General features: G+C 43.9%; 1 protein-coding gene across 1 annotated transcript in view; it reads left to right on the top strand.

Moving 5' to 3' along the window:
- The window catches only part of LOC135526149 (ALK tyrosine kinase receptor-like), a 759,574-nt gene that overhangs the window by 630,778 nt on the left and 103,310 nt on the right, over positions 1 to 25,486 (top strand). Inside the window, 4 exon segments of the mRNA XM_064954281.1 lie at positions 14,101 to 14,238; positions 14,726 to 14,829; positions 18,634 to 18,806; positions 21,423 to 21,517. Of these exon segments, the coding sequence (XP_064810353.1) occupies positions 14,101 to 14,238; positions 14,726 to 14,829; positions 18,634 to 18,806; positions 21,423 to 21,517 (510 nt within the window).

Raw genomic sequence — 25,486 nt, 5'->3', positions numbered from 1 at the left:
GGAGCATACTCTGTGGACTTTATTAAAAGACTCCATTTTACACTCCATTTGACTCTCCTGAGCCTGACTTCCCTGCCACCTATTACACCTATGCATGACAATGACAGAACTCTGCAGGCAATCCCTGCAGTAGATTGCAAATCCTCCCCCTTTGGCAGTTATATCTTGTCGTAAAATGTTGTAGTTGGGGATGGAAAATTCCAAAATTCCAAAGATTCAGACACGGCTAGGACATCAGGTTTGGCGGAGTGAGCTAAAGCAGTGAATCAAGCTTAGGGAGTAGGCTTCTAATGTTAACATGCATGAAACCAAGGCTTTTACGGTTACAGAAGTCAACAAATGAGAGCACCTGGGAATAGGAGTGATGCTGGGGGTTACAGGGCCTGGATTAACCTCTACATCACCAGAGGAACCGAGGAGGAGTAGGATGAGTATTGCTAAAGGCTATAAGAACTGTCCGTCTAGTGCGTTCGGAACAGGGAGAAAAAGGAGCATATTTCTGCGCGTGGAAGAATCAATTCAAGGCATAATGTACAGACAAAGGTATGGTAGGATGTGAGTACAGTGGAGGTAAACCTAGGCATTGAGTGACGATGTGAGAGGTTTTGTCTCTAGAGGCACCAGTTAAGCCAGGTGAGGTCTCTGCATGTGTGAGGGGTGGAACAAAATGGATATCTAAGGCAATTTGGGTAATGCTGGGGGCTCTACAGTGAAATAAGACAATAATAACTAACCAAAACAGCAATAGACAAGCATATTTACATTAGAAAGAGGCATGTGTAGCCATAGGGTCCAATGAGCAGCAATAGGTGAGTCAGGGAGCCGTTCAGTAGTCGCTACTATACTATGCGAGCTGGAGACACGGAAATTCAGACAGCTAGTGGGTCGGGGCTAGCAGATGGGCCTTCGGCGACATCCATCTGCTTGCCCCGACCCACAGACCAGACCATGAATTGGCGGGGCTCCTGTGTCGGCAATAAAGGGTCCAGGCCAATTGGCAAAAGAGGTATTGTAGCCCAAGAATTAGCTGGTAGACCTCTTCGACAAGCCGAGAGATGTGCCTAGCTCGAGGCTAGCTCAAGGCTAACTGGTGCATGCTTCAGGACAGAGGCATTAGCCAGCAGTAGCCACTCGAATGCAGCTAGCTAGCTGCGATGATCTGGTGTAATGGACCAGGGCTTGTGGAAAGCATACGGTGAAGCGGTAGAGAAAAAGCTGTCCGATATGCTCTGGGTTGGTGTCGCGCTGTGCAGACTGGCAGGTATTGACCGAGCTGAAGATGGCTGGTGTCGTAGTTAATGGTGAAGACCGCTAGCAGTGGCTAACTGACTACCAGCTAGTAGCTAGTTAGCTGGCTAGCTTCTGATGGGGGTTCCGATTCTAAAGTTTAAAAATAGCAGATCTGTACCACATTAGATGAGGCAGGTTGCAGGAAAGTATACTCAGTTCATAGATGGAAAGTGAGATTGAAATATATAGGGGGAAAACGACTGTGTACACGGGGGGACAAGACGGGACAAGACAAAAACACGTCTGACTGCTACGCCTTCTTGGGGAATGAATGCATTCATGCTTTGGATTTGTTTGGGGCAAATCCAATACAACCCATTACTGAGTAATACTGTCAGGACCCGGTTACGAACCCGGGTCTCCGGAGTGAGAAACAGTCACTTAACCAACTGAGCCACGAATAGTCAGCAGAACCCAGAAGATGAGGCAGACACAGCAGTACTTGAGACGGTGTATTTAATAAAGTAAAAAGTGAAGTCCTTCAGGAAAACATGTAACTCCACAACCTCAAAAGGAATTCCACAAGAACAAGGTAATCCACAAGGTAATCCTCCAAGACAAAAAGGTAAATCCACAAGGTGGTAGGTAAAGCATAAAAAGCCTCAAAAGATACTCAAAAATAAATAAACAAGAACAAAAAAACAGAATTCCACAAGAGCGTCCACCGGGATCAACAAGAGTACACAGAATACTAGGGCTGGGTGCTAACATACAAACACAGAGCAAAGAACTGAGGGAAACTAAGGGTTTAAATACAATCAGGGGAAACGAGGCACAGGTGCAAATAATAATGGGGATCAAGGGAAAGCAAAAGGTCAAAAAGCACAATGGGGGCATCTAGTGACCAAAACCGGAACAACCCTGGCCAAATCCTGACAGAATCCCCCCCCTAGGAACGGCTCCTGACGTTCCTACCAGCTCTCTCGGGGTGGAGGGCCCTGAACTGACGAATGAGGTCAGGGTCCAGTATGTCTTTGGCAGGAACCCAGGAGCGCTCCTCGGGACCGTAGCCTTCCCAGTCCACCAGATACTGCCAGGACCGCTGCACCCGGCGGGAATCCAGTATCCGATGGACGGTATAAGCCGGCTGGCCTCCAATGACACGAGGTGGAGGGGGAGGTCTGTCTGCCGGGACAAGGGGAGAAAAAACAACAGGTTTTAATAAGGAAATGTGAAACGTGGGATTAATCTTACATTTACATTTAAGTCATTTAGCAGACGCTCTTATCCAGAGCGACTTACAAATCTTAAGGGATCTGGGTAAGTGTAGGCGATAAGAAACTGGGTTAACTCTCCTGGCAACCTTACTTGAAACTCCCCATCCCGGATCCGGGATCGTGACTAAGCCTCAGGCTCATTAGCATAACGCAACGTTAACGATTTCTGAAAATCGCAAATAAAATTAAAATAATGCGTTTGCTCTCAAGCTTAGCCTTTTCTTAACAACACTGTCATCTCAGATTTTCAAAATATGCTTTTGAACCATAGAAATGGACTAATTTGTGTAAGAGTATGCAAAGCTAGCATAGCATTTTGTGTAGCATGTAGCACGGCCAGATAACCAAATAAATAAAATCATTTACCTTTGAAGAGCTTCTGATGTTTTCAATGAGGAGACTCCCAGCCACATACCAGATGCGCAGTGTTTCCTGAAAGCGTCTGTGTGTAGGAGAAATCGTTCCGTTTTCTACATTGCGCCTGGCTACCGAAACGAACCGAAAATGCAGTCACCTACAACGTGAAACTTTTTCCGGATTAACTACATAATATCGACCGAAACATGGCAAACGTTGTTTGGAATCAATCCTCAAGGTGTTTTTTCACATATCTCTTCATTGACATGCAGTTCGTGGAAGCTTGCTTCCCTCTCTGTGTCCCATGGAAAAATACTGGCAGGTGACTTTTGCGCACCAATTTCGGCGCAGGACACCGGGCGGACACGTGGTAATGTGGTCTCTTATGGTCAATCTTCCAATGATCTGCCTACAAATACGTCACAATGCTGCAGACACTTTGGGGAAACGACAGAAAGGGCAGACTCATTCCTCTTGCGTTCACAGCCATATAAGGAGATCATGACAAACAGAGCCTCAAAAATCCTTGTCATTTCCTGGATGCCATCTCATCTTGGTTTTGCCTGAAGCTCACGTTAAAGGGCACGCACAGAGAAGATATTTGTATTTCTGGACACGTCAGAGTGTTTTCTTTCGAACAGTAGCAATTATATGCATAGTCGAGCATCTTTTTGTGACAAAATATCTTGTTTAAAACGGGAACGTTTTTCATCCAAAAATGAAATAGCGCCACCATAGATGTAAGAGGTTAAAGGGACCGATGTATCTTTGGGACAGCTTGCGAGACTCCACCCGTAGTGGTAAGTCTCTTGTGGAGAGCCAGACTCTCTGGCCGGGGCGCAGGGTAGGCCCGGGACGGCGACGTCTGTTGGCTTGTTGTTGGTACCTCTGTGAGGAACGCATAAGATTAAGACGGGTCTTCCTCCACATAAGCCGACAGCGTCTGATGAACTTCAAGGCTGAAGGCACTCTGACTTCTGCCTCCTGGTCCGGGAACAATGAAGGGGCATAGCCAAACTGACACTCGTGCGGGGACATACCAGTGGAGGAGGAGCGCAAGGTGTTGTGCGCGTATTCGGCCCAAACAATAAAGGATGACCATGTGGACGGGTTGTTACGAGTCATACATCGGAGGGTGGTTTCCAGCTCTTGATTCATCCTCTCTGTTTGGCCGTTGGACTCCGGATGGTACCCTGAAGATAGACTGGCAGAAGCTCCCATAAGTTGGCAGAAGGCCTTCCAAAACCTTGAGGCGAACTGGGGACATCTGTCAGAAACCATATCTTGAGGAATGCCGAAGACTCGAAACACATGATTAATTACCAACTCAGCCGTTTCCTTGGCAGAAGGTAACTTAGTCAGAGGGACGAACCTGGCCGCCTTTGAAAACCTGTCGATTATGACTAGGATAGTAGTATTGCCATGGGATGGAGGAAGTCCAGTAATAAAGTCCAATGAGATATGGGACCAGGGTCTGTGGGGAACAGGTAAAGGGTGAAGGAGTCCTTGAGGGCGGAGGTGAGAAGATTTGCCCTGGCAGCACACGGGGCAGGCATTGACGAAAGTGGCAACGTCTTCTCTTATGGTAGGCCACCAAAACTTACGCTGGATGAACTCCAAGGTGTGACCTACGCCCGGGTGACAGGTGAGGCGAGAGGAGTGCCCCCACAGAAGGACCTGAGTCCTCACTGCCTTGGGGACAAACAACCGATTGGCAGGACCTCCTTTCGGGTCCGGTTCGATAGCTTGAGCTCGTCTCACGGTATCCTCAACTTGCCACGAGATCGGAGCGACGATCTTAGCAGCAGGAAGGACAGGCATGTCCGTGTCATCTCGAATGGCAGGAGCGTAGACTCGGGACAGGGCATCCGGTTTGAGATTCTTCGACCCGGGCCGATAGGTGAGGATAAACTGGAATCGACTGAAGAAGAGAGACCATCTAGCTTGTCTAGAGTTCAACCGCTTCGCCTGCTGGATATACTCCAGATTTTTGTGGTCCGTAAGCACTTGAAACGGGTGAGAAGCCCCCTCGAGCCAGTGTCTCCATTCCTTCAATGCCATCTTAACCGCTAGGAGTTCACGATCCCCCACATCGTTGTTCCTCTCAGCCGGGGTAAGCCGGTGTGAGAAGAAAGCGCACGGATGAAGCTTCTTGTCTTCACCCCTCTGAGACAGGTCAGCTCCAACACCAACCTCTGATGCGTCTACCTCCACCACAAATGGTTCATCCGTAGTCGGTAGTATCAGGATGGGAGCAGAGAGGACGCGCTGCTTGAGTCCTTGGAAGGCTGTCTCAGCTTCTCTTCCCCACAAAAACCTTGCATTGCCACCCTTGGTTAAAGCTGAGAGAGGGGCTGCCACCAAGCTGAAGTTCTTGATGAACTTGCGGTAAAAGTTTGTGAAGCCCAGGAAACGCTGAACTTCCTTAATGGATTTGTGAGTGGGCCAATCCGCTACCGCCCCTACCTTCCTGGGGTCCATTTGGACTCGACCGGGTTCCACTACAAATCCCAGGAATTGTACTCGGGATGAATGGAATTCACATTTTTCCGGCTTAACGTACAGATGGCTTTCTAGGAGGCGTTTGAGTTCTTGTCTGACATGCTTTGTGTGTTCTTGAAGGGAGCTCGAAAAGATGAGGATGTCATCCAAGTAAACGAAAACAAATATGTTAAGCATATCCCTAAGCACATCGTTTATGAGCGCTTGGAACACCGCTGGGGCGTTGGTCAGGCCGAAGGGCATCACCAAGTATTCATAGTGACCAGTAGGCGTGTTGAAAGCGGTCTTCCAGTCTACCAAGGCTTGAAGGTGAAGCTTGTGGTTGTCCCAGCAAAGGGTGACTGGAATGAGCAGACGGGAGTTGGACGGATGGGAGGAGGTTATGTTTCCCGTTACAGTTCCTCCCGGTCTGTATGGGACAGAGCGTTTCCCTGGAGCCCGGGACATGTGGAACGGAAATGGCCCGGTTTGCCGCAATATAGACAGCGTCGCTCCCTCATTCGGCGATCTCTCTCAGCCTGGGAGATGTGTCCAATCTGCATGGGTTCCGGTGGAGCCAGCGAGGATAAAGGTGGGGACTCGGAGCTGGGACTGATAGGAGCTAGAGGTCTACGGTTGAGTTCTCTCTCTCTCAGACGCTGGTCAATGCGTGAGGCCAACTTGATCAGGGACTCGAGATTGTCCGGTGGTTCCCGAGTGGCCAGTTCATCTTGGATAGTTTCAGAAAGGCCTTTCAGAAAGCACACCGTGAGCGCCTCGTTGTTCCAGCCACTCGCTGCTGCCACCGTGCGGAACTGGATGGCATAGTCCGTCACGCTGCGCCGACCTTGGTGGAGAGTCAGGAGCTGTTTGGCTGAGTCAGGACCACTGCTTGGGCCTTGAAACACTCGTTTGAATTCCTCAGCAAAGGCAGAGTAGCTGGCACAGCAGGAACTATGGGCATCCCACACAGCAGTAGCCCAGGCCAGGGCTTTTTCTGACAGCAGGGTGATGATATATGCGAACTTAGACCGGTCGGTGGGAAAAGACGAGGGTTGCAGCTCGAAGGAGAGAGAACATTGGGTGAGAAACCCTTTACAAGCACTTGGATCACCTGAGAACCGTTGGGGAGGTGGAAGACGAGGTTCAGCCAGGGGGTTAACTGCCATGGGTACGTGAATCTGAGGTACTGGGACGGGAACTGTTGCCGGGGTAAGTCGATCAGATATCTGCTTTATGGAAGTCAGCATCTCCGACAGAAGAGGCCTCTTGCTGAACCAGGGTGGCTTTGTGGCGTTGGGCAGTTTCCTGGTGGTGGGACAGCATGGCAACAAGATCCTGGGAACTGGCTGCCTCTGGGTTCATTTTTGGCTCTGTGTTTCTGTTAGGACTGGGTTACGAACCCGGGTCTCCAGAGTGAGAAACAGTCACTTAACCAACTGAGCCACGAATAGTCAGCAGAACCTAGAAGATGAGGCAGACACAGCAGTACTTGAGACGGTGTATTTAATAAAGTAAAAAGTGAAGTCCTTCAGGAAAACATGTAACTCCACAACCTCAAAAGGAATTCCACAAGAACAAGGTAATCCACAAGGTAATCCTCCAAGACAAAAAGGTAAATCCACAAGGTGGTAGGTAAAGCATAAAAAGCCTCAAAAGATACTCAAAAATAAATAAACAAGAACAAAAAAACAGAATTCCACAAGTGTGTCCACCGGGATCAACAAGAGTACAAAGAATACTAGGGCTGGGTGCTAACATACAAACACAGAGCAAAGAACTGAGGGAAACTAAGGGTTTAAATACAATCAGGGGAAAACAAGGCACAGGTGCAAATAATAATGGGGATCAAGGGAAAGCAAAAGGTCAAAAAGCACAATGGGGGCATCTAGTGACCAAAAACCGGAACAACCCTGGCCAAATCCTGACAACTACTCTCCATATTTTCAAGCATAGTGGTGGCTGCATCATGTCGGGAGTTTTTCAGGACAAGAAAGAAATGGAGCTAAGCAGAGGCAAAGTCCCCAAGGAAGACCTGGTTCAGTGTGCTTTCCACCAGACACCGGGAGATGAATTAAACCTTCAGCAGGATAATAACCTAAAACACAAGGCCAAATTTACACTGGAGTTGCTTACCAAGAAGACAGTGAGAATGTTCCTATGGCAAAACTTGAAAATGGTTGTCTAGCAATGATCAACAACCAATTTGACAGAGCTTAAAGAATTTTTAAAATAATAATGGATAAATATTGTACAATCCAGGTGTGCAAAGGAGTATGAATACTCTCTGAAGGCACTGTATATAATTGCATGTGTGTCGCTGGGCATATCTCTGTAAACACATTTGAAATGAATTCCAGGAAAAACATACAGAATGTTAATTTACCTTAAATTAATCTCCATTCATGCACATGTATGTGAAGCTGACCAGAAATAACATTAGCATGCCTATGATGGCCACTTCCCTGTGCCTATCGGTCAGCGAACCGTGGGGGCTAGCGAAATAAGAGGCTAACGTGAGGGTTCAAATCCCAGGCCTGATGGCTTTTTCCCTGCTAATGATCCTAGTACCATCAAGCTATCAATGGCAATTAGACTTGCACACTAACCCAGGGGCATAATGTACATTTGAATGTGGCGTGTGCTGGAGATGCCCCAGAGAGACCGATCGTTGCATGACAGTTGAATTAATCACTACTTAAAACATGAAATGCATGGAGATCGGTAGGCGTGGCAGCCAGAGGTTACACAGCTTGGGATTCACTGGAATTGTTGATACCGTTGCCTTTGTACAGTGAGTGACTTGAGAGGTGTGCATAACAAATTATTTGGAAGCTCGTTACCCATCCGAAGCTTCCTCTTTGTGGCAACTTCTCTGTTGTATCTCATCTTCAAATAGTGCCAGTCAACCCTGTCAATTATGGAGTAGTTATTTGTCAGTGGTTACGATAACACTAGTTACATCATTGATCTCATTGACTCTATTTGACATGACAAGTGGAAAGTACTGTACATTACTCTACTTCTCATGTCATAAACAATGGATCTATTAGTCACCTGCCCTTTTCAACTCAAATTATGTCCTGAGGATTGTAACGTGATGGTAAGCACAAAGTCTATTTGTGTTGGGAACAAGAGCTCGCTCTCCCATGGCTTGCTCTCTCCTTCCCTCCCACCTCTCCCTCTCTCCCCCTCTGTCCCATCACTCTCTCTCTCCTCTCCCAGCTCTCTCGTTCCCCCCTCTGTCACATCTCTCTCTCCCTCCTATTTCTCTCTTTCTGATCCCTCTCTCTTCTTCAGTCACTTGCAGTTGTGCCCTGCATTTGTGTCCATCTACCCTCCCTGAAACTTTCGTGACTCCAGAGTCCCAAAACACACCATGTTACCCTTCGGCATAACCTATTCCGTATGATCAATCCATCATTTATCTATCTCATTTCAATCAAGAGGAATTTATGGCATTGATATTGAAGATGGGGGTGGATTCATTTTTACACATCCGCCCGTTAGAGAATCGAAGACTATGCTGGTCGATGTGTTTACAGTCATAGGTCATCATTTCCACCCTCCCGTTCTCGCTCTACCTCGCCTCTGCAGATGAGTCGCAACAGTTGAGCAGAGTCTTCACTGATCATCAATCGGTGGAAGACAGAGATATAATTGCATTTGTGGCCACTGATGCTGTTTTGGTTGTGTGTGTTTGTGTGTGTGTCTGCATGCATGCGTGTGTGTGTGTTTGTGTGTGCATGAACATGTGTTCCCTTCCCTGTGAGTATCTTTGAGTCTACTTAATTGTGTCATCCAGTGCCAATTAGTGTAGAGAGAACAAGTTACAGAAGGAACTATTTCAGCATGGGAACGAACTACAGGAGTGGTACAGGCCCTTAAAGTGCTAGAGCTGGCAGCATGCATCCTTGCTGAGATGACTTGGTAGAGTCAATGTGAAACAGGACAAATTGTCCTACTAGAAGCCTTGGGCAAGTATCTTTCCCCTATGAAGTGGCTTTTACGCAGCTATATATCAGTGGCGTTCGGTGCCAGTTAACTTCTTGGTGACAGGGGGCAGTATTTTCACGTCCGGATGAAATGCATGCCCAAATTCAACTACCTGCTACTCATCCCCAGAATATAAGATATGCATATTATTATTTTCTTCCTGTATTGAACACAGATCATCCCGTCTTCAATGTATCGATTATTTACGTTAACCTCTCTGCGCACCGAACCCATTAAAAGACAGTTGTAGTTCAAAAGTAGTTTGAAATGTCTTGGCAAAGTTTACAGGTAACTTTTGAGATATTTGGTAGTCATGTTGAGCAAGTTGGAACCGGTGTTTTTCTGGACCAAATGCGCCAAATAAATGGACATTTTGGATATATATCGACAGAATTAATGAAACAAAAGGACCATTTGTGCTGTTTATGGGACATATCGGAGTGCCAACAAAAGAAGCTCATCAAAGGTAAGGCATGAATTATATTTTTATTTCTGCGTTTTGTGTAGCGCCTGCAGGGTTGAAATATGGTTTCTCTCTTTGTTTACTGTGGTGCTATCCTCAGATAATAGCATCGTTTGCTTTCGCCGAAAAGCCTTTTTGAAATCTGACATGTTGGCTGGATTCACAACATGTGTAGCTTTATTTTGCTATCTTGCATGTGTGATTTAATGACAGTTTGATTTTATTGTAATTTATTTGAATTCGGAGCTCTGCATTTTCCCGGACTTTTGGCCAGGTGGGACGCCACATATCCCAGAGAGGTTAAGATAAGATTATTTTTTGAGCATGGCCTTATTTCTATTACAGCATAATGGATGACTGTCATTCATATTCCATTCACCCAGCTCAATGTGACATCGATCGATTTAGGCTCCTACATGATACTTAAATGTTCCCTGTACCCACCATGAGATTGCTACAACCTTTGAATGAAAATGTACAACGTAGCTGCACAGGTCGAGAGAATTTTGAGTAATCAAGGTGACAGACAGTGGCACATTCAATGCCGCTTTGCACACTCTTGCCAGTAGCTAATCTAGGGTGTAATCATTAGTCCAACAGTTGCAAACGAGAGTTTCTATTGGACAAATTCAGGTATGTTTATCCCCGTTTTGTTCCGTTTGCTTTCATTTGAATACACCCCTGATCACATACAAACACAGTTCACTTTCGTAGTTGCCACATACAATTCCTTCTCGCATCTATCTACACGCTCTCCTCCTCTCACCTTTTCCCTTCACTTTTGGATTTCAGTGCACAACATATCAGCTGTCTCTGACCAGGCGAAAAAACCTTTCCAAGTCAAACCTTCATATCATGACCACTAACCGCTTCGCACGGCCTACATCGTTGTCACGTATTTGGGATTTCGTATTCATTAGGATCCCCATTAGCTGCTGCAAAAGCATCAGCTACTCTTCCTGCGGTCCACATGAATCAGAACATAATACATAGTACAGAGCATTATTAGTCAAAGATTGAAATACATGCATTTAAAACGTCACACACAGCCTACATATCAGTACATACACACAATATCTAGGTCTAACACACAGTACAGTGCAAATTACAATACAACATATAAAATGGTTGTGTCGCTTCACAGTCCCCTTTGTGCAGTAAGGTGTTCTTTTATCTGTTTTTTTAAACTGGGTTTATTGCTAGCTTGAGAAACCTAGGGTGGCAGAGAGTTCCATGTAGTCATGGCTCTATTTAATACTGTTTCCCAGCCTCTGTTCTGGACCTGGGGACTGTGAAGAGACCTTGGGTTTTATGCCTTGTGTTGTACTGATGAGTGTCTAAACTCTGTGCCAACTGCTTAACAGTTTGGTACCTTCAACACATCAATACCTCGCACAAAGACCAATAAGGATGCAGTCAATCTCTCCTTAACTTTGATCCAGGAGAGACTGACATGCATGTTACTGACACTTTCCCTCGGTGCATATAAGTGTGATACGTGCTGCTTGGTTCTGGACCAACTGCAATTGACCTATGTCCTTCTTTGCCGCACATGACCACGTCACAGTCAACATAGCTACTAGAACTAGCGTTTTAGTAAACCCGCTACCATCATGCAGTACAGTGTACAGTCAGCAGCAAGTAGTTACCCGGTGGCAATACATTTATAAAACCAAACTAAACCATCTAGCTGCATTTGAAGCTAGCTAAGTAAGTGAACGTGAAAGTGCAATAAAATATATTAGGAAATCTCTCTCACTTCTCCTTCATTTTGGAATAAATTAATTTGTTAAACTGTTCAACTATTGTCTTCCTCTCTCTTTGAGTAAAATACTCACCACATTGTATGCACTGCATTGCTAGCTAGCTGTAGCTTATGCTTTCACTGCTAGATTCATTCTCTAATCCTTTGATTGTGTGGACAACATGTCAGTTCATGTTGCAAGAGCTCTGATAGGTTTGCGGACTATGTAAGTCTATGGACGGTGCTGCGAACCATGAGCCTCCAAAGTTTTGTATTGAAGTCAATGTACCCAGAGGAGGACAAAAGCTAGCTGTCCTCCGGCTACACCACGGTGCTACCCTCCAGAGTGCTGTAGAGGCTACTGTAGACCTTCATTTCAACAGTGTTTTTTAGTCAATTATTTGGTGACGTGAATATAGTTAGTATAGTTTTATCTAAAAAGGATAACTTTGTTAGTTTCCCTTTTTCTTTTTTCATTCAGGAGGATGGTCCTACCCTTCCTCCTCTGAGGAGCCTCCACTGCTACAGTGAAGCAAAAAAGTATTTAGTCAGCCACCAATTGTGCAAGTTCTCACACTTAAAAAGATGAGAGAGGCCTGTAATTTTCATCATAGGTACACTTCAAATATGAAAGACATAATTATGGGAAATATCCAGAAAATCACATTGTATGATTTTTTTATGAGTTTATTTGCAAATTATGGTGGAAAATAAGTATTTGGTCAATGACAAAAGTTTATCTTAATACTTTGTTATATACCCTTTGTTGGCAATGACAGAGGTCAAACTTTTCTGTAAGTCTTCACAAGGTTTTCACACACTGTTGCTTGTATTTTGGCCCATTCCTCCATGCAGATCTCCTCTAGAGCAGTGATGTTTTGGGGCTGTTGCTGGGCATCATGGACTTTCAACTCCCTCCAAAGATTTTCTATGGGGTTGAGATCTGGAGACTGGCTAGGCCACTCCAGGACCTTGAAATGCTTCTTACGAAGCCACTCCTTCGTTGCCCGGGCGGTGTGTTTGGGATCATTGTCATGCTGAAAGACCCAGCCACGTTTCATCTTCAATGCCCTTGCTGATGGAAGGAGGTTTTCACTCAAAATCTCACGATACATGGCCCCATTCATTCTTTCCTTTACACGGATCAGTCGTCCTGGTCCCTTTGCAGAAAAACAGCCCCAAAGCATGATGTTTCCACCCCCATGCTTCACAGTAGGTATGGTGTTCTTTGGATGCAACTCAGCATTCTTTGTCCTCCAAACACGACAAGTTGAGTTTTTACCAAAAAGTTTTATTTTGGTTTCATCTGACCATATGACATTCTCCCAATCTTCTTCTGGATCATCCAAATGCTCTCCAGCAAACTTTAGATGGGTCTGGACATGTACTGGCTTAAGCAGGGGGACACGTCTGAAACTGCAGGATTTGAGTCCCTGGCGGCGTAGTGTGTTACTGATGGTAGGCTTTGTTACTTTGGTCCCAGCTCTCTGCAGGTCATTCACTAGGTCCCCCCGTGTGGTTCTGGGATTTTTGCTCGCCGTTCTTGTAATCATTTTGATCCCACGTGGTGAGATCTTGCGTGGAGCCCCAGATCGAGGGAGATTATGGTCTTGTATGTCTTCGATATCCTAATAATTGCTCCCACAGTTGATTTCTTCAAACCAAGCTGCTTACCTATTGCAGATTCAGTCTTCCCAGGCTGGTGCAGGTCTACAATTGTGTTTCTGGTGTCCTTTGACAGCTCTTTGTTCTTGGCCATAGTGGAGTTTGGAGTGTGACGGTTTGAGGTTGTGGACAGGTGTCGTTTATACTGATAACAAGTTCAATGAGGTTCCATTAATACAGGTAACGAGTGGAGGACAGAGGAGCCTCTTAAATAAGAAGTTACAGGTCTGGGAGAGCCAGAAATCTTGCTTGTTTGAAGGTGACCAAATACTTATTTTCCACCATAATTTGCAAATAAATTCATAAAATATCCTACAATGTGATTTTCTGGATTTTTTCCCCTCATTTTGTCTGTCATAGATGAAGTCTACCTATGATGAAAATTACAGGCCTCTCTCATCTTTTCAAGTGGGAGAACTTGCACAATTGGTGGCTGACTAAATACTTTTTCCCCCCACTGTATATATAAAGTGCAGTCAACCCCCCAATTGACAGCAGGCTTGCATCACCAAACCTTTTTTCTATAATTTATTTTTCACCCTCCTTTTCTTTCTCATCTCTCTCTTCGACACATCTCTTTCATATGTGTAAAAGCTGGTTGGGCACCCCCCACTTTTTTGCTCTTTCTCTCACTTTTTCTGAAATTATTAGCCCCTGTATTTTTGCTCCTTCTTCTGGTCTCTCCCCTTTCACCCTTCCCTCATCTCCCATCCTCTCTCCCTCTGCCCTTGCTACTGAGACACTCCTCTGATCATGTCCTCCTCTCTGATGTTCCATCTCTCTCACTGTCTGTCTGTATCTCTCTAGGTCAATTGAGCTACAAGGCTACTCACTTTCTTCTCCTCTTTCTACCTCTCTTGCTCTCTCTGTCTTTCTCTCCCTCTCAGGTCAGTTTCTCATTGGCAGCTATTGCTCCTTCGAGGATGGTGAGTGCGGTTGGCAGCCAATAGCGGCCAAGGGATCCTCCTGGAGGCGTGTCCACACCCCGCCAAAGGGGGTGCGGCCAAGCTGTTCATCATCCTCAGGTGAATCATCCATTCTGATATCGATAACACAAGCCCTGAACACAACCCCTAGCTACCGTCGAGGCAGTTTATTACCTCTAAAGCACTTGTGAAGATCTGAAACGACTGGATAGATGTATGTATATATGTGGAAAAAGTAGAGCTGAACCATATTACTTATACAGTACCAATCCAGTTCTGGAGAATAAGGGCGAGGGGTTGTTTCTGGACTTGGTCATCATCAATTTACCGAATGCCTTTAGTGGCTGTAATGCAAAGTAAGGCCTACACTGTATGCTCAAATTCGGGCATAACAGAGAAAACCTGTGATGTTTTTGTAAAATCCGCCGTGTCATTGAACTGTTTTGTTGTTGCAAAGCACAGATATTTAACTGGTTTTCTATGTGTTTATGTACTTGTTTGTGTGTGTGGGTGCATATAATCTTCTGTTCTGTCTGTTTATCTGTTTGTATGCATGTATGCGTGTGCGTGTGTGTGTGCGTTCCAGGTGCCATGTTCAGTGTGGATGGAGGGCAGTCCAAGGGTCATCAGGTGTCAACGTTGCTCAGGAGCCCTCTCTTCCCCCCTCCCCTACGGAACTCTCGATGTGAGGTGAGAACCCTCTCTCTCTCTCTCTCACACACACACACACACACACACACACACACACACACACACACACACACACACACACACACACACACACACACACACACACACACACACACACACACACACACACGAGGAGAGAGACAGATACACACACACAGAGACAGATACAGACACTCAGAGACACACACACACACACACACACACACACACACAAACCGAGACAGATACACACACACACACACAATGCCCTCCCGTTGTGTGCACATTTGGAGACTCAGCATTGGGTAATTATAATTAAGGCGCATAGCACAAATAGTTCAGATGTCGTCTGACCAACCAGACTTACACACAGGGTGTGTCCCAAAGGGCACCTTATTTCCTTTATAGGGCACTTCTTTTGACCAGGACCCATGTAGGGAATAGGGTGCCATTTGGGATGGAGACACAGAAAGTGTGGAGCACAAACAACAACATGAATGAATGGACAGACTAATTATGTTAGACAGGAGAGTCTGGAAGAAAACAGGCACACCTGGAATAAAAATAGAGCAGTATTACTATCGAAAAACAAAGTTCTTGATGATAGCAGGATTGCCGAAAGACTGAAAATTATTTGTAGGTATAATGAGCAGAGCTCTCCTTACTCCTTAATTCAACTAATGGATTTAAAAGTTATTGTTGAATATCTTGAAGCAATATCTCTCCATTTAACTATTAGTTTACCTTGTAAGTTGACGGAAAACAAACTGACGTTTAAAAGTTATTGTTGAATATCTTGAAGCAATATCTCTCCATTTAACTATTAGTTTACCTTGTAAGTTCCCGGAAAACAAACAAACGGGTGGGCGGGCGGGCGGGTGGGAGGACGGACGGACGGACGGAAAGACAGACAGACAGACAGACAGACAGACAGACAGACAGACAGACAGACAGACAGACAGACAGACAGACAGACAGACATGTACACTGGTCTGGTGGAAGAGCTGCAGTGGACAGGTGAGGGGGAGCGCATGTGGAAGCTTGCACTGCTTCATTTATCAATTTAATTAATTAATTGAATTCAACTATTTCCTGAATGCACAGATTGCATGAAATTTGGTCCCAACCCTGATAATGGCGGGTTAGCAAGCTATCATGGGGATTTCCAGACACAAGGTCAACCCAATTAATAAGATGCTGGCGATATGGAATGCATTTTTCATACCTTATTGGTCAGTCTGCGACCAGCGGGGTTGTTAGTCAGGTCTAGACAGGGTGAGTCCACGGCTATGGTTGTAAACGTCCGCCTCTTTATAGGACGTGTCTGGCAAGTGGGCCAATATCATATTTAGAGGTATTTGGTATAGTGTCCATATTTAGAGGTGTTTGGTATGTTGTCCATAGAAGGGCACCCTCTTCTGTATTTTGGAGGTGGGGGAAGGTGGAGTGGTGGGGAGAGAGCGTGAACAGGAGAGAGAAAGGAGTGTGTGGATAAGCACGACTAGAGAGAGAGAGCCAAAGATGAAGAGATAGAAAGATAAACAGAGATGGGGATGTCAGTCCTGAACTGTGCTTGCGGCGCCGCTACAGGCCAGCTAGCCACAGTCAGTGGTTCCTTGGCAAGGGCCCAAAGATTAGCCATGATTCCAGATTAGCACCTCAATCTTTCCCCTTACACGACCCTGAGCTGTCCAATGTACGGTACCTGCCTGTCTGGTTTGTCTGATGCAGGACCCAATCTCAAGAGTAGATTGGCTTGGTTATTAGTTGCAGGTCATGTTCACCTCAAAGTAATGCCTGGCAAACACTGTTTGACTTCTATAATCTTGATGTCGGGGAACTTCTCACAGTTTCACAAGGTGAAATCTGGATCAATGATTATTGAGTGAGGGAGATGGTACACTGCGATAGAATACCTAATACTACATCATTGAAATTATAGTTACACATTTTATCAGAGGGAAACCCTATTTGTCACCTGTGCATACTGGAGAGACAGAAAGATAGCATTTAGTCAGGTGGAATGTTGTGCAGTTTGTTTGAGAAGAATATGAGCAATATGAATTGTATAGCAAAGTGTACAGCTGAGACAATTGATGAATCTGCAGGTTTAACTTTCATGAAATAAAGACAGATACCCGCACACTGCTCCTGCAGTTTTATCTAGATAAAAAAAATATATACTCAAATGTCTTCCCTGAATGTCTGGCTGGATGAAGACATTTCAGGTTAAAATGTTGCATTTAATAACACTGGGGAATATTCAACAGAGTGCAGGTGTTTATCTTCATGATGTACCCTGCAACTGCAAGTAACTGTATGTGGGTACACTACTTCTAAACTAGTAATTATGACAGTAGAGCATCAAATCAAATCAAATGTATTTATATAGCCCTTCGTACATCAGCTGATATCTCAAAGTGCTGTACAGAAACCCAGCCTAAAACCCCAAACAGCAAGCAATGCTGGTGTAGAAGCACGGTGGCTAGGAAAAACTCCCTAGAAAGGCCAAAACCTAGGAAGAAACCTAGAGAGGAACCAGTCTATGAGGGGTGGCCAGTCCTCTTCTGGCTGTGACAGGTGGAGATTATAACAGAACATGGCCAAGATGTTCAAATGTTCATAAATGACCAGCATGGTCAAATAATAATAATCACAGGCAGAACAGTTGAAACTGGAGCAGCAGCACGGCCAGGTGGACTGGGGACAGCAAGGAGTCATCATGTCAGGTAGTCCTGAGGCATGGTCCTAGGGCTCAGGTCCTCCGAAAGAAAGAAAGAAAAAGAAAGAAAGAAAGAGAGAATTAGAGAGAGCATACTTAAATTCACACAGGACACCGGATAGAACAGGAGAAGTACTCCAGATATAACAAACTGACCCTAGCCCCCCGACACATCAACTACTGCAGCTTAAATACTAGAGGCTGAGACAGGAGGGGTCAAGAGATACTGTGGCCTCATCTGATGACACCCCCGGAAAGGAGGGATATAACCCCACCCACTTTGCCAAAGCACAGCCCCCACACCACTAGAGGGATATCTTCAACCACCCACTTACCATCCTGAGACAAGGCCGAGTATAGCCCACAAAGATCTTCTCCATGGCACAACCCAAGGGGGGGGGCGCCAAACCAGACAGGAAGATCACATCAGTGACTCAATCCACTCAAGTGACGCACCCCTCCTAGGGACGGTATGAAAGAGCCCTAGTAAGCCAGTGACTCAGCCCCTGTAAACGGGTTAGAGGCAGAGAATCCCAGTGGAAAGAGGGGAACCGGCCAGGCAGAGACAGCAAGGGCGGTTCTTTGCTCCAGAGCCTTTCCGTTCACCTTCACACTCCTGGGCCAGACTACACTCAATCATATGACCCACTGAAGAGATGAGTCTTCAGTAAAGACTTAAAGGTTGAGACCGAGTCTGCGTCTCTCACATGGGTAGGCAGACCATTCCATAAAAATGGAGCTCTATAGTAGAAATCCCTGCCTCCAGCTGTTTGCTTAGAAATTCTAGGGACAATTAGGAGGCCTGCGTCTTGTGACCGTAGCGTACGTGTAGGTATGTACGGCAGGACCAAATCAGAGAGGTAGGTAGGAGCAAGCCCATGTATGCTTTGTAGGTTAGCAGTAAAACCTTGAAATCAGCCCTTGACTTGATTGTTATTTTTATGGAAATGTAATTCTAGAAGAGAAATAAATAAATTGTGTCTCAGTAAAACATCAGAAGAGGTTTCTCTGATGCGTTCAAACAAATGATTTGAGATGTCAATGTGTGTCTTCGTCAAGTCCTACTCTGACTCATAATACGTTTTTTTTTATCTCCCCAACAGGTACGGTTCTTGATGTGTTCTGGAGGTGGCCAGAGAGGGGCACTGTCTTTGTGGCTGGTGGAAAACAGCACACGACCAGAGGAGCAGCGCAGACTGTGGTACTCTGCCAACGAGCCCAAGACCAAGAAAGGCTGGAGACGCATTATCGTTCCTCTCTATGGACTTGTTGACTGGTACGGCGGATCAATTTGGTCCATTAACAGAGAGACAAGTGATTTGGCCAATCCCAGCCTTAGGCAAACAAAGTGAAGTGTATGAATATTTAACAGGGTCAATATGAGGCACTACGCCATTAGATGGTGAGATTATAGAATCATGCCACATTGGAAACATGCACCATGTCAAAGCATAATAGAACCTGCAAACCACAGAGATGCATGTGCTTTGTGTATTCTTTTGGGATGAAAAAAGTACATATACAGTGCCTTGCGAAAGTATTCGGCCCCCTTGAACTTTGCGACCTTTTGCCACATTTCAGGCTTTAAACATAAAGATATAAAACTGTATTTTTTTGTGAAGAATCAACAACAAGTGGGACACAATCATGAAGTGGAACGACATTTATTGGATATTTCAAACTTTTTTTTTAAATCAAAAACTGAAAAATTGGGCGTGCAAAATTATTCAGCCCCTTTACTTTGAGTGCAGCAAACTCTCTCCAGAAGTTTAGTGAGGATCTCTGAATGATCCAATGTTGACCTAAATGACTAATGATGATAAATACAATCCACCTGTGTGTAATCAAGTCTCCGTATAAATGCACCTGCACTGTGATAGTCTCAGAGGTCCGTTAAAAGCGCAGAGCATCATGAAGAACAAGGAACACACCAGGCAGGTCCGAGATACAGTTGTGAAGAAGTTTAAAGCCGGATTTGGATACAAAAAGATTTCCCAAGCTTTACACATCCCAAGGAGCACTGTGCAAGCGATAATATTGAAATGGAAGGAGTATCAGACCACTGCAAATCTACCAAGACCTGGCCGTCCCTCTAAACTTTCAGCTCATACAAGGAGAAGACTGATCAGAGATGCAGCCAAGAGGCCCATGATCACTCTGGATGAACTGCAGAGATCTACAGCTGAGGTGGGAGACTCTGTCCATAGGACAACAATCAGTCGTATATTGCACAAATCTGGCCTTTATGGAAGAGTGGCAAGAAGAAAGCGATTTCTTAAAGATATCCATAAAAAGTGTCGTTTAAAGTTTGCCACAAGCCACCTGGGAGACACACCAAACATGTGGAAGAAGGTGCTCTGGTCAGATGAAACTAAAATTGAACTTTTTGGCAACAAACGTTGCAAAACAAACGTTGCAAAATGTTATGTTTGGTCGTAAAAGCAACACAGATCATCATCCTGAACACACCATCTCCACTGTCAAACATGGTGGTGGCAGCATCATGGTTTGGGCCTGCTTTTCTTCAGCAGGGACAGGGAAGATGGTTAAAATTGATGGGAAGATGGATGGAGCCAAATACAGGACCATTCTGGAAGAAAACCTGATGGAGTCTGCAAAAGACCTGAGACTGGGACGGAGATTTGTCTTCCAACAAGACAATGATCCAAAACATAAAGCAAAATCTACAATGGAATGGTTCAAAAATAAACATATCCAGGTGTTAGAATGGTCAAGTCAAAGTCCAGACCTGAATCCAATCGAGAATCTGTGGAAAGAACTGAAAACTGCTGTTCACAAATGCTCTCCATCCAACCTCACTGAGCTCGAGCTGTTTTACAAGGAGGAATGGGAAAAAATTCAGTCTCTCGATGTGCAAAACTGATAGAGACATACCCCAAGCGACTTACAGCTGTAATCGCAGCAAAAGGTGGCGCTACAAAGTATTAACTTAAAGGGGCTGAATAATTTTGCACGCCCAATTTCAAGGGGGCCGAATACTTTCACAAGGCACTGTAGCCTGTCAGGTCCCAAGACACAGTAATGAATAGCTTTTTTCTTCAGTTCTTCCTTCCAAATGCAGATTTTCAACATTTACATTCCATTTTAAGATAACCCCTTTCACCCTGCAAACGTAATGAATCCCAATTTGTTCACTTGCCTTGTACGGTGAATTCCGTATTCACCTTATCGCTCACTGTATCACTTGTTTAAAAACAAACAAACAAGATGTATTCTCATTCAGGAGTCACAATGGATGCATTTCGACCACCAAGAAAATGCCCAAATTTTGAAGACATTTTTGTAACGCAAGATGGGAGGAAAAGATGAGTTGTCTCTACAGTAGTCTGTCATGTATCTTTTCTGTTCCCTTTCTCTCACTATTGCACACTAAATAGCATGAGCAAATTGAAGGGAAAAGAACAGTAGCTACCTGAAATTCACTATGACTTGAAAAAGATCCTCATCCAGTAATGTAAACTGGTCTTTGAGGCCATGCATCAGTGTTCTGTCTATTTGCCGTTTCTAATAGAACACTATAGTAAGGGCAGAAGTCACTCATTCTCTACATGAGGTCTTTATGACATGTTCTAGTACTGGCAGAAAACTCATTGTGATCAACAATGTTACTTTTGAAGTATGTAGTTGTGCTCGTAGAATATCATGTTTGAACTCCTTTATGTACTAATTCCAGTAGAAAACTTGAGTCGCGGATGAGAAGGATAAGACAGGGATATCATTACGCTCAAGGAACTTTTTGCAAGGATATCTACACTCATTTAACATACTCTATCTTTATCTTGTCCTAGACTTGAATCTGCATTGGGAGCAGGCATACTTCATCTTCATCTCATACTAGAGTTGAATGAGATCATATTGTGTTTCTCCTCAGGTTCTGGCTCCAGTTCAGTACTGACAATGGATCAGGTCCAGGATCAGCGATTTGTCTGGATAACATCTCCTTCAGTATGGACTGCTTCCTGGCCTGTAAGTATTGTTGTTTAGGGTTGTAAAACAACAATTTCAGACTGTCAATAGTAGTAGACGATTTAACCCATAAAGCGATTTCACAACAGATTCTTATTTGCAATGTCAAACATGAAATAGAAATGAGAAAGTAATTTTAAATGTTTACATCATTTAGCAGATGCTCTTATCCTGAGCGACTAGGGCTAAGATTTTTCACCTAGTCAGCACGGGATTCAGAACTCAAACGCTTTGGTTTCTGGCCCAACTCTCTTAAAACACTTAAACATTTTTGGCCCGTTTCAATTTTTCAATTGTAGTCAAGGTTCTAAATTAAAACATGTCATTGGTACCACTGGTGTTTCATTGATTGAGATAAAGCATATTTGGCCTATATGAATTCCAGCTACTTTTGAAGCACACATGCTCTAAAAATGATTAAAAACTGGGTGGTTCGATCCCTGAATGCTAGGTACGACAAAACATTTATTTTTACTGCTCTAATTACTTTGATAACCAATTTATAATAGCAATAAGGCACCTCGGGCCAATATACCACAGCTAAGTGCTGTGTCCAGGCACTGTGTCGTGCATAAGAACATTGTACACTCTTTAAGAGTGTCAAGTTTGTGAGGGACAACATGCAAGAAATCAGTCATTCATTCATTGCTATGACCATTGATCTTCTAAAGAAGTTGACCCTTTTCATTTTTTTCTGGGCCTCCAAATGTTTAGATACTCTGGTAAAGTAACCAGATTGTTAGCTTGATAGCTAACGAGGTAGTTTATGAACAGGGCCTAAAAAATAGTCCACCAGCCACTGTGAGGTAGGTTTTACCAGCCAATACATTTATTGCCAGCAAATACATTATTTAACTTAATAAAAAACGGTTTCCAGGTTTTGGATTTCTTTTAAGGTTTTCACTCTCAAAATCACACATTAGAAATAGAAACACAACCAACTTTAATGTTCTAAGTCCACAACAATGCTTAAAACAAATCAGAAGACCAAATAGGGCTAACTTCTGTATACCACCCCTACCTTGTCACGACACAACTGATTGGCTCAAATGCATTATTAAGAAGTAAATAAATTCCACAAATTAACTTTTAATAAGGCACACCTATTAATTTAAATGCATTCCAGGTGACTGCCTTATGAAGCTGGTTGAGAGAATGCCAAGAGTGTGCAAGGCTGTCATCAAGGCAAACAGTGGCTACTTTAAAAATGTTTTGTATTTGTTTAACACTTTTTTGGTTACTACATGATTCCATATGTGTTATTTCATAGTTTTGATGCCTTCACTATTATTCTATAATGTAGAAAATAGTAAAAATTGAGAAAAACTCTTGAATGAGTAGGTGTGTCCAAACTTTTGACTGGCTATATATATATACACAAATGAGTAGGTGTGTCCAAACTTTTGACTCGCTATATATATATATATATATATATATATATATATATATATATATATTCTTAAAGGTCAAGACTTGGCTGACCTTTCCCGCTTTATCCATATGGTAATTGAGATGGAAAAAAATCAGAGGAGAAACAATAACACATGATACTCACGTCTCCAATCAGCAGAGAATATGCTGTACATCCCTCACTCTCTCCCTCACGCTCTGAAGTACCTGTTTGAACCCTTCCCACCTGATCTTGCCTCCTCCTGACTACCTTCCAATTTTAAGAAATGTATTTTCATTGTTAGTGCGGCCACTTGAGTATCTGGTCAATAAAAGAGATAATCTGTGACTGTGCCCAGAATAGCAAGCTGGGGAGCTCTGAAGCTGTTGCCACTTGGAAGACGGACAGTCATTAAGGCAAAACGGATGGGATTTAACCGACTAAACTCAATTACAGACAGAGACATAATTAGGCTCTGGGGGGTCGTTTCACTGGTTCATCTGCCTGCTTTGAATTCGACGCTCAGTGAGATTGTCACCCAACAAACGAGGAACATTCGAGGAACATTACCTAAGATTCCCATTAAGTTCTGGTTAGGGTTTTAGCTAACATTGGGATGATAACATTCAAAGAATGTTTTTGATAACAAAATCTTATTTCTTTAGGTTTTATGAAAAATGTCCTCATAATGTTCTCCTAACATTTGTTAGATTGTGGCAAATCAAGCTTCGCCCCAGCAGTCTCCGGTGGGTTTAGGTCAGGTTGCCATTGTCCTGGCCTGCAGATTTACACTGCTCCAGAGTATGCCCACTGAGTCCCAGTGGTATCTATTTTCACAGTAAAACGAGTCCTATATCGAGATAGCCTGAAAGGCCGTTCAGCAAGGAAGAAGCCACTGCTCCAAACCCACCATAAAAAGGCCAGACTACGGTTGCAACTGCACATGAGGACAGAGATCGTACTCTTTGGAGGATTGTCCTCTGGTCTGATGAAACAAAAATAGAACTGTTTGGTCATAATGACCATTGTTATGTTTGGAGGAAAAAGGGGTATGCTCACAATCTGAAGAACACCATCCCAACCGTGAAGCACGGGGGTGGCAGCATCGTGTTGTGGGGATGCTTTGCTGCAGGAGGGACTGGTGCACTTCACAAAATAGATGGCATCATGAGGATGGAAAATTATGTGGATATATTGAAGCAACATCTCAAGACATCAGTCAGGAAGTTAACGCTTGATCACAATGACCCCAAGCATACTTCCAAAGTTGTTACAAAATGACTTAAGGACAACAAGTCAAGGTATTGGAGTGGCCATCACAAAGTCCTGACCTCCACCCTATAGAAAATGAAAAAAGCGTGAGCGAGCAAGGAGGCCTACAAACCTGACTCAGTTACACCAGCTCTGTCAGGAGGAATGGGCCAAAATGCAGTCAACTTATTGTGGGAAGCTTGTGGAAGGCTACCCGAAACATTTGACCCAAGTTAAACAATTTAAAGGCAATGCTACCAAATACTAATTGAGTGTATGTAAACTTCTGACCCACTGGGAATGTGATGAAAGAAATAAAAGCTGAAATAAATAATTATCTCTACTATTATTCTGACGTTTCACATTCTTAAAATAAAGTGGTGATCCTAACTGACCTAAGACAAGGAATTTTTACTTGGATTAAATGTCAGGAATTGTGAGAAAAAAATGATTTTAAATATATTTGGCTAAGGTGTATGTAAACTTCTGACTGCAACTGTACATGAGTTCTGCCTCTCAGTCAAAGTTGCAGTGAGGTGTTTTATATGCAGACCACCACCCGGTAGATTGATTATGATATGGGCCCATATCAAAGCATCGGGATATTACATTTACAGAAACCTAATCTTTTAAATATTGTAGTCAAAAATGGACTTTTTAAAAGATTCATGCTAGTAATATCACATTACATTACACATTACATCTTATTCATTCCTTTACACTTATGTGTATAAGGTAGTTGATTTGAAATAGTTAGATTACTTGTTAGATATTACTGCATGGTTGGAACTGGAAGCACAAGAATTTTGCTACACTCGCGTTAACATCTGCTAACCATGTGTATGTTACCAATAACATTTAATTTGATTTAATACATGTATATTTTGGTCATTTAACAGACACTCTTATCCAGAGCGACTCAGTCAGTGCAATCAACTAAGTTGGTAAGACAAACACATTTCACAGACATTGCAAGTAAAACTTTCCTTAAAAAAAGCAACTATCAACAAAATATTAAGAGAAGATGACTGCAAGTGTTAGTGCAAGAAAGACAAGCACAAAAGCAACACAAAACAGCCTATATGTGTAAATAAGATCATTTTGGTCATAAAGTCAGTCTCATCCAAAACTGAGATTTACGTCATGATAGGAAAAAATGGTATGTCACACAAAGAAGGGTACCATAACAGTTTTCCTTGGATAGGGTTTATTTCAATCCTGCTCTCATGCCAATGTTCCCGTGCACAGAGAAAGGTCCATACAGAAATGGTTTGTCGAGATCGATGTGGAAGAACTTGACTGGCCTGCACAAAGCCCTGCCCTCAACC

Source organism: Oncorhynchus masou, chromosome 32 (assembly GCF_036934945.1).
Source record: "Oncorhynchus masou masou isolate Uvic2021 chromosome 32, UVic_Omas_1.1, whole genome shotgun sequence".
Taxonomy (NCBI): domain Eukaryota; kingdom Metazoa; phylum Chordata; class Actinopteri; order Salmoniformes; family Salmonidae; genus Oncorhynchus; species Oncorhynchus masou.
Note: the sequence above shows the minus strand (reverse complement) of the source record. Positions and strands in the feature narration are given on the sequence as shown.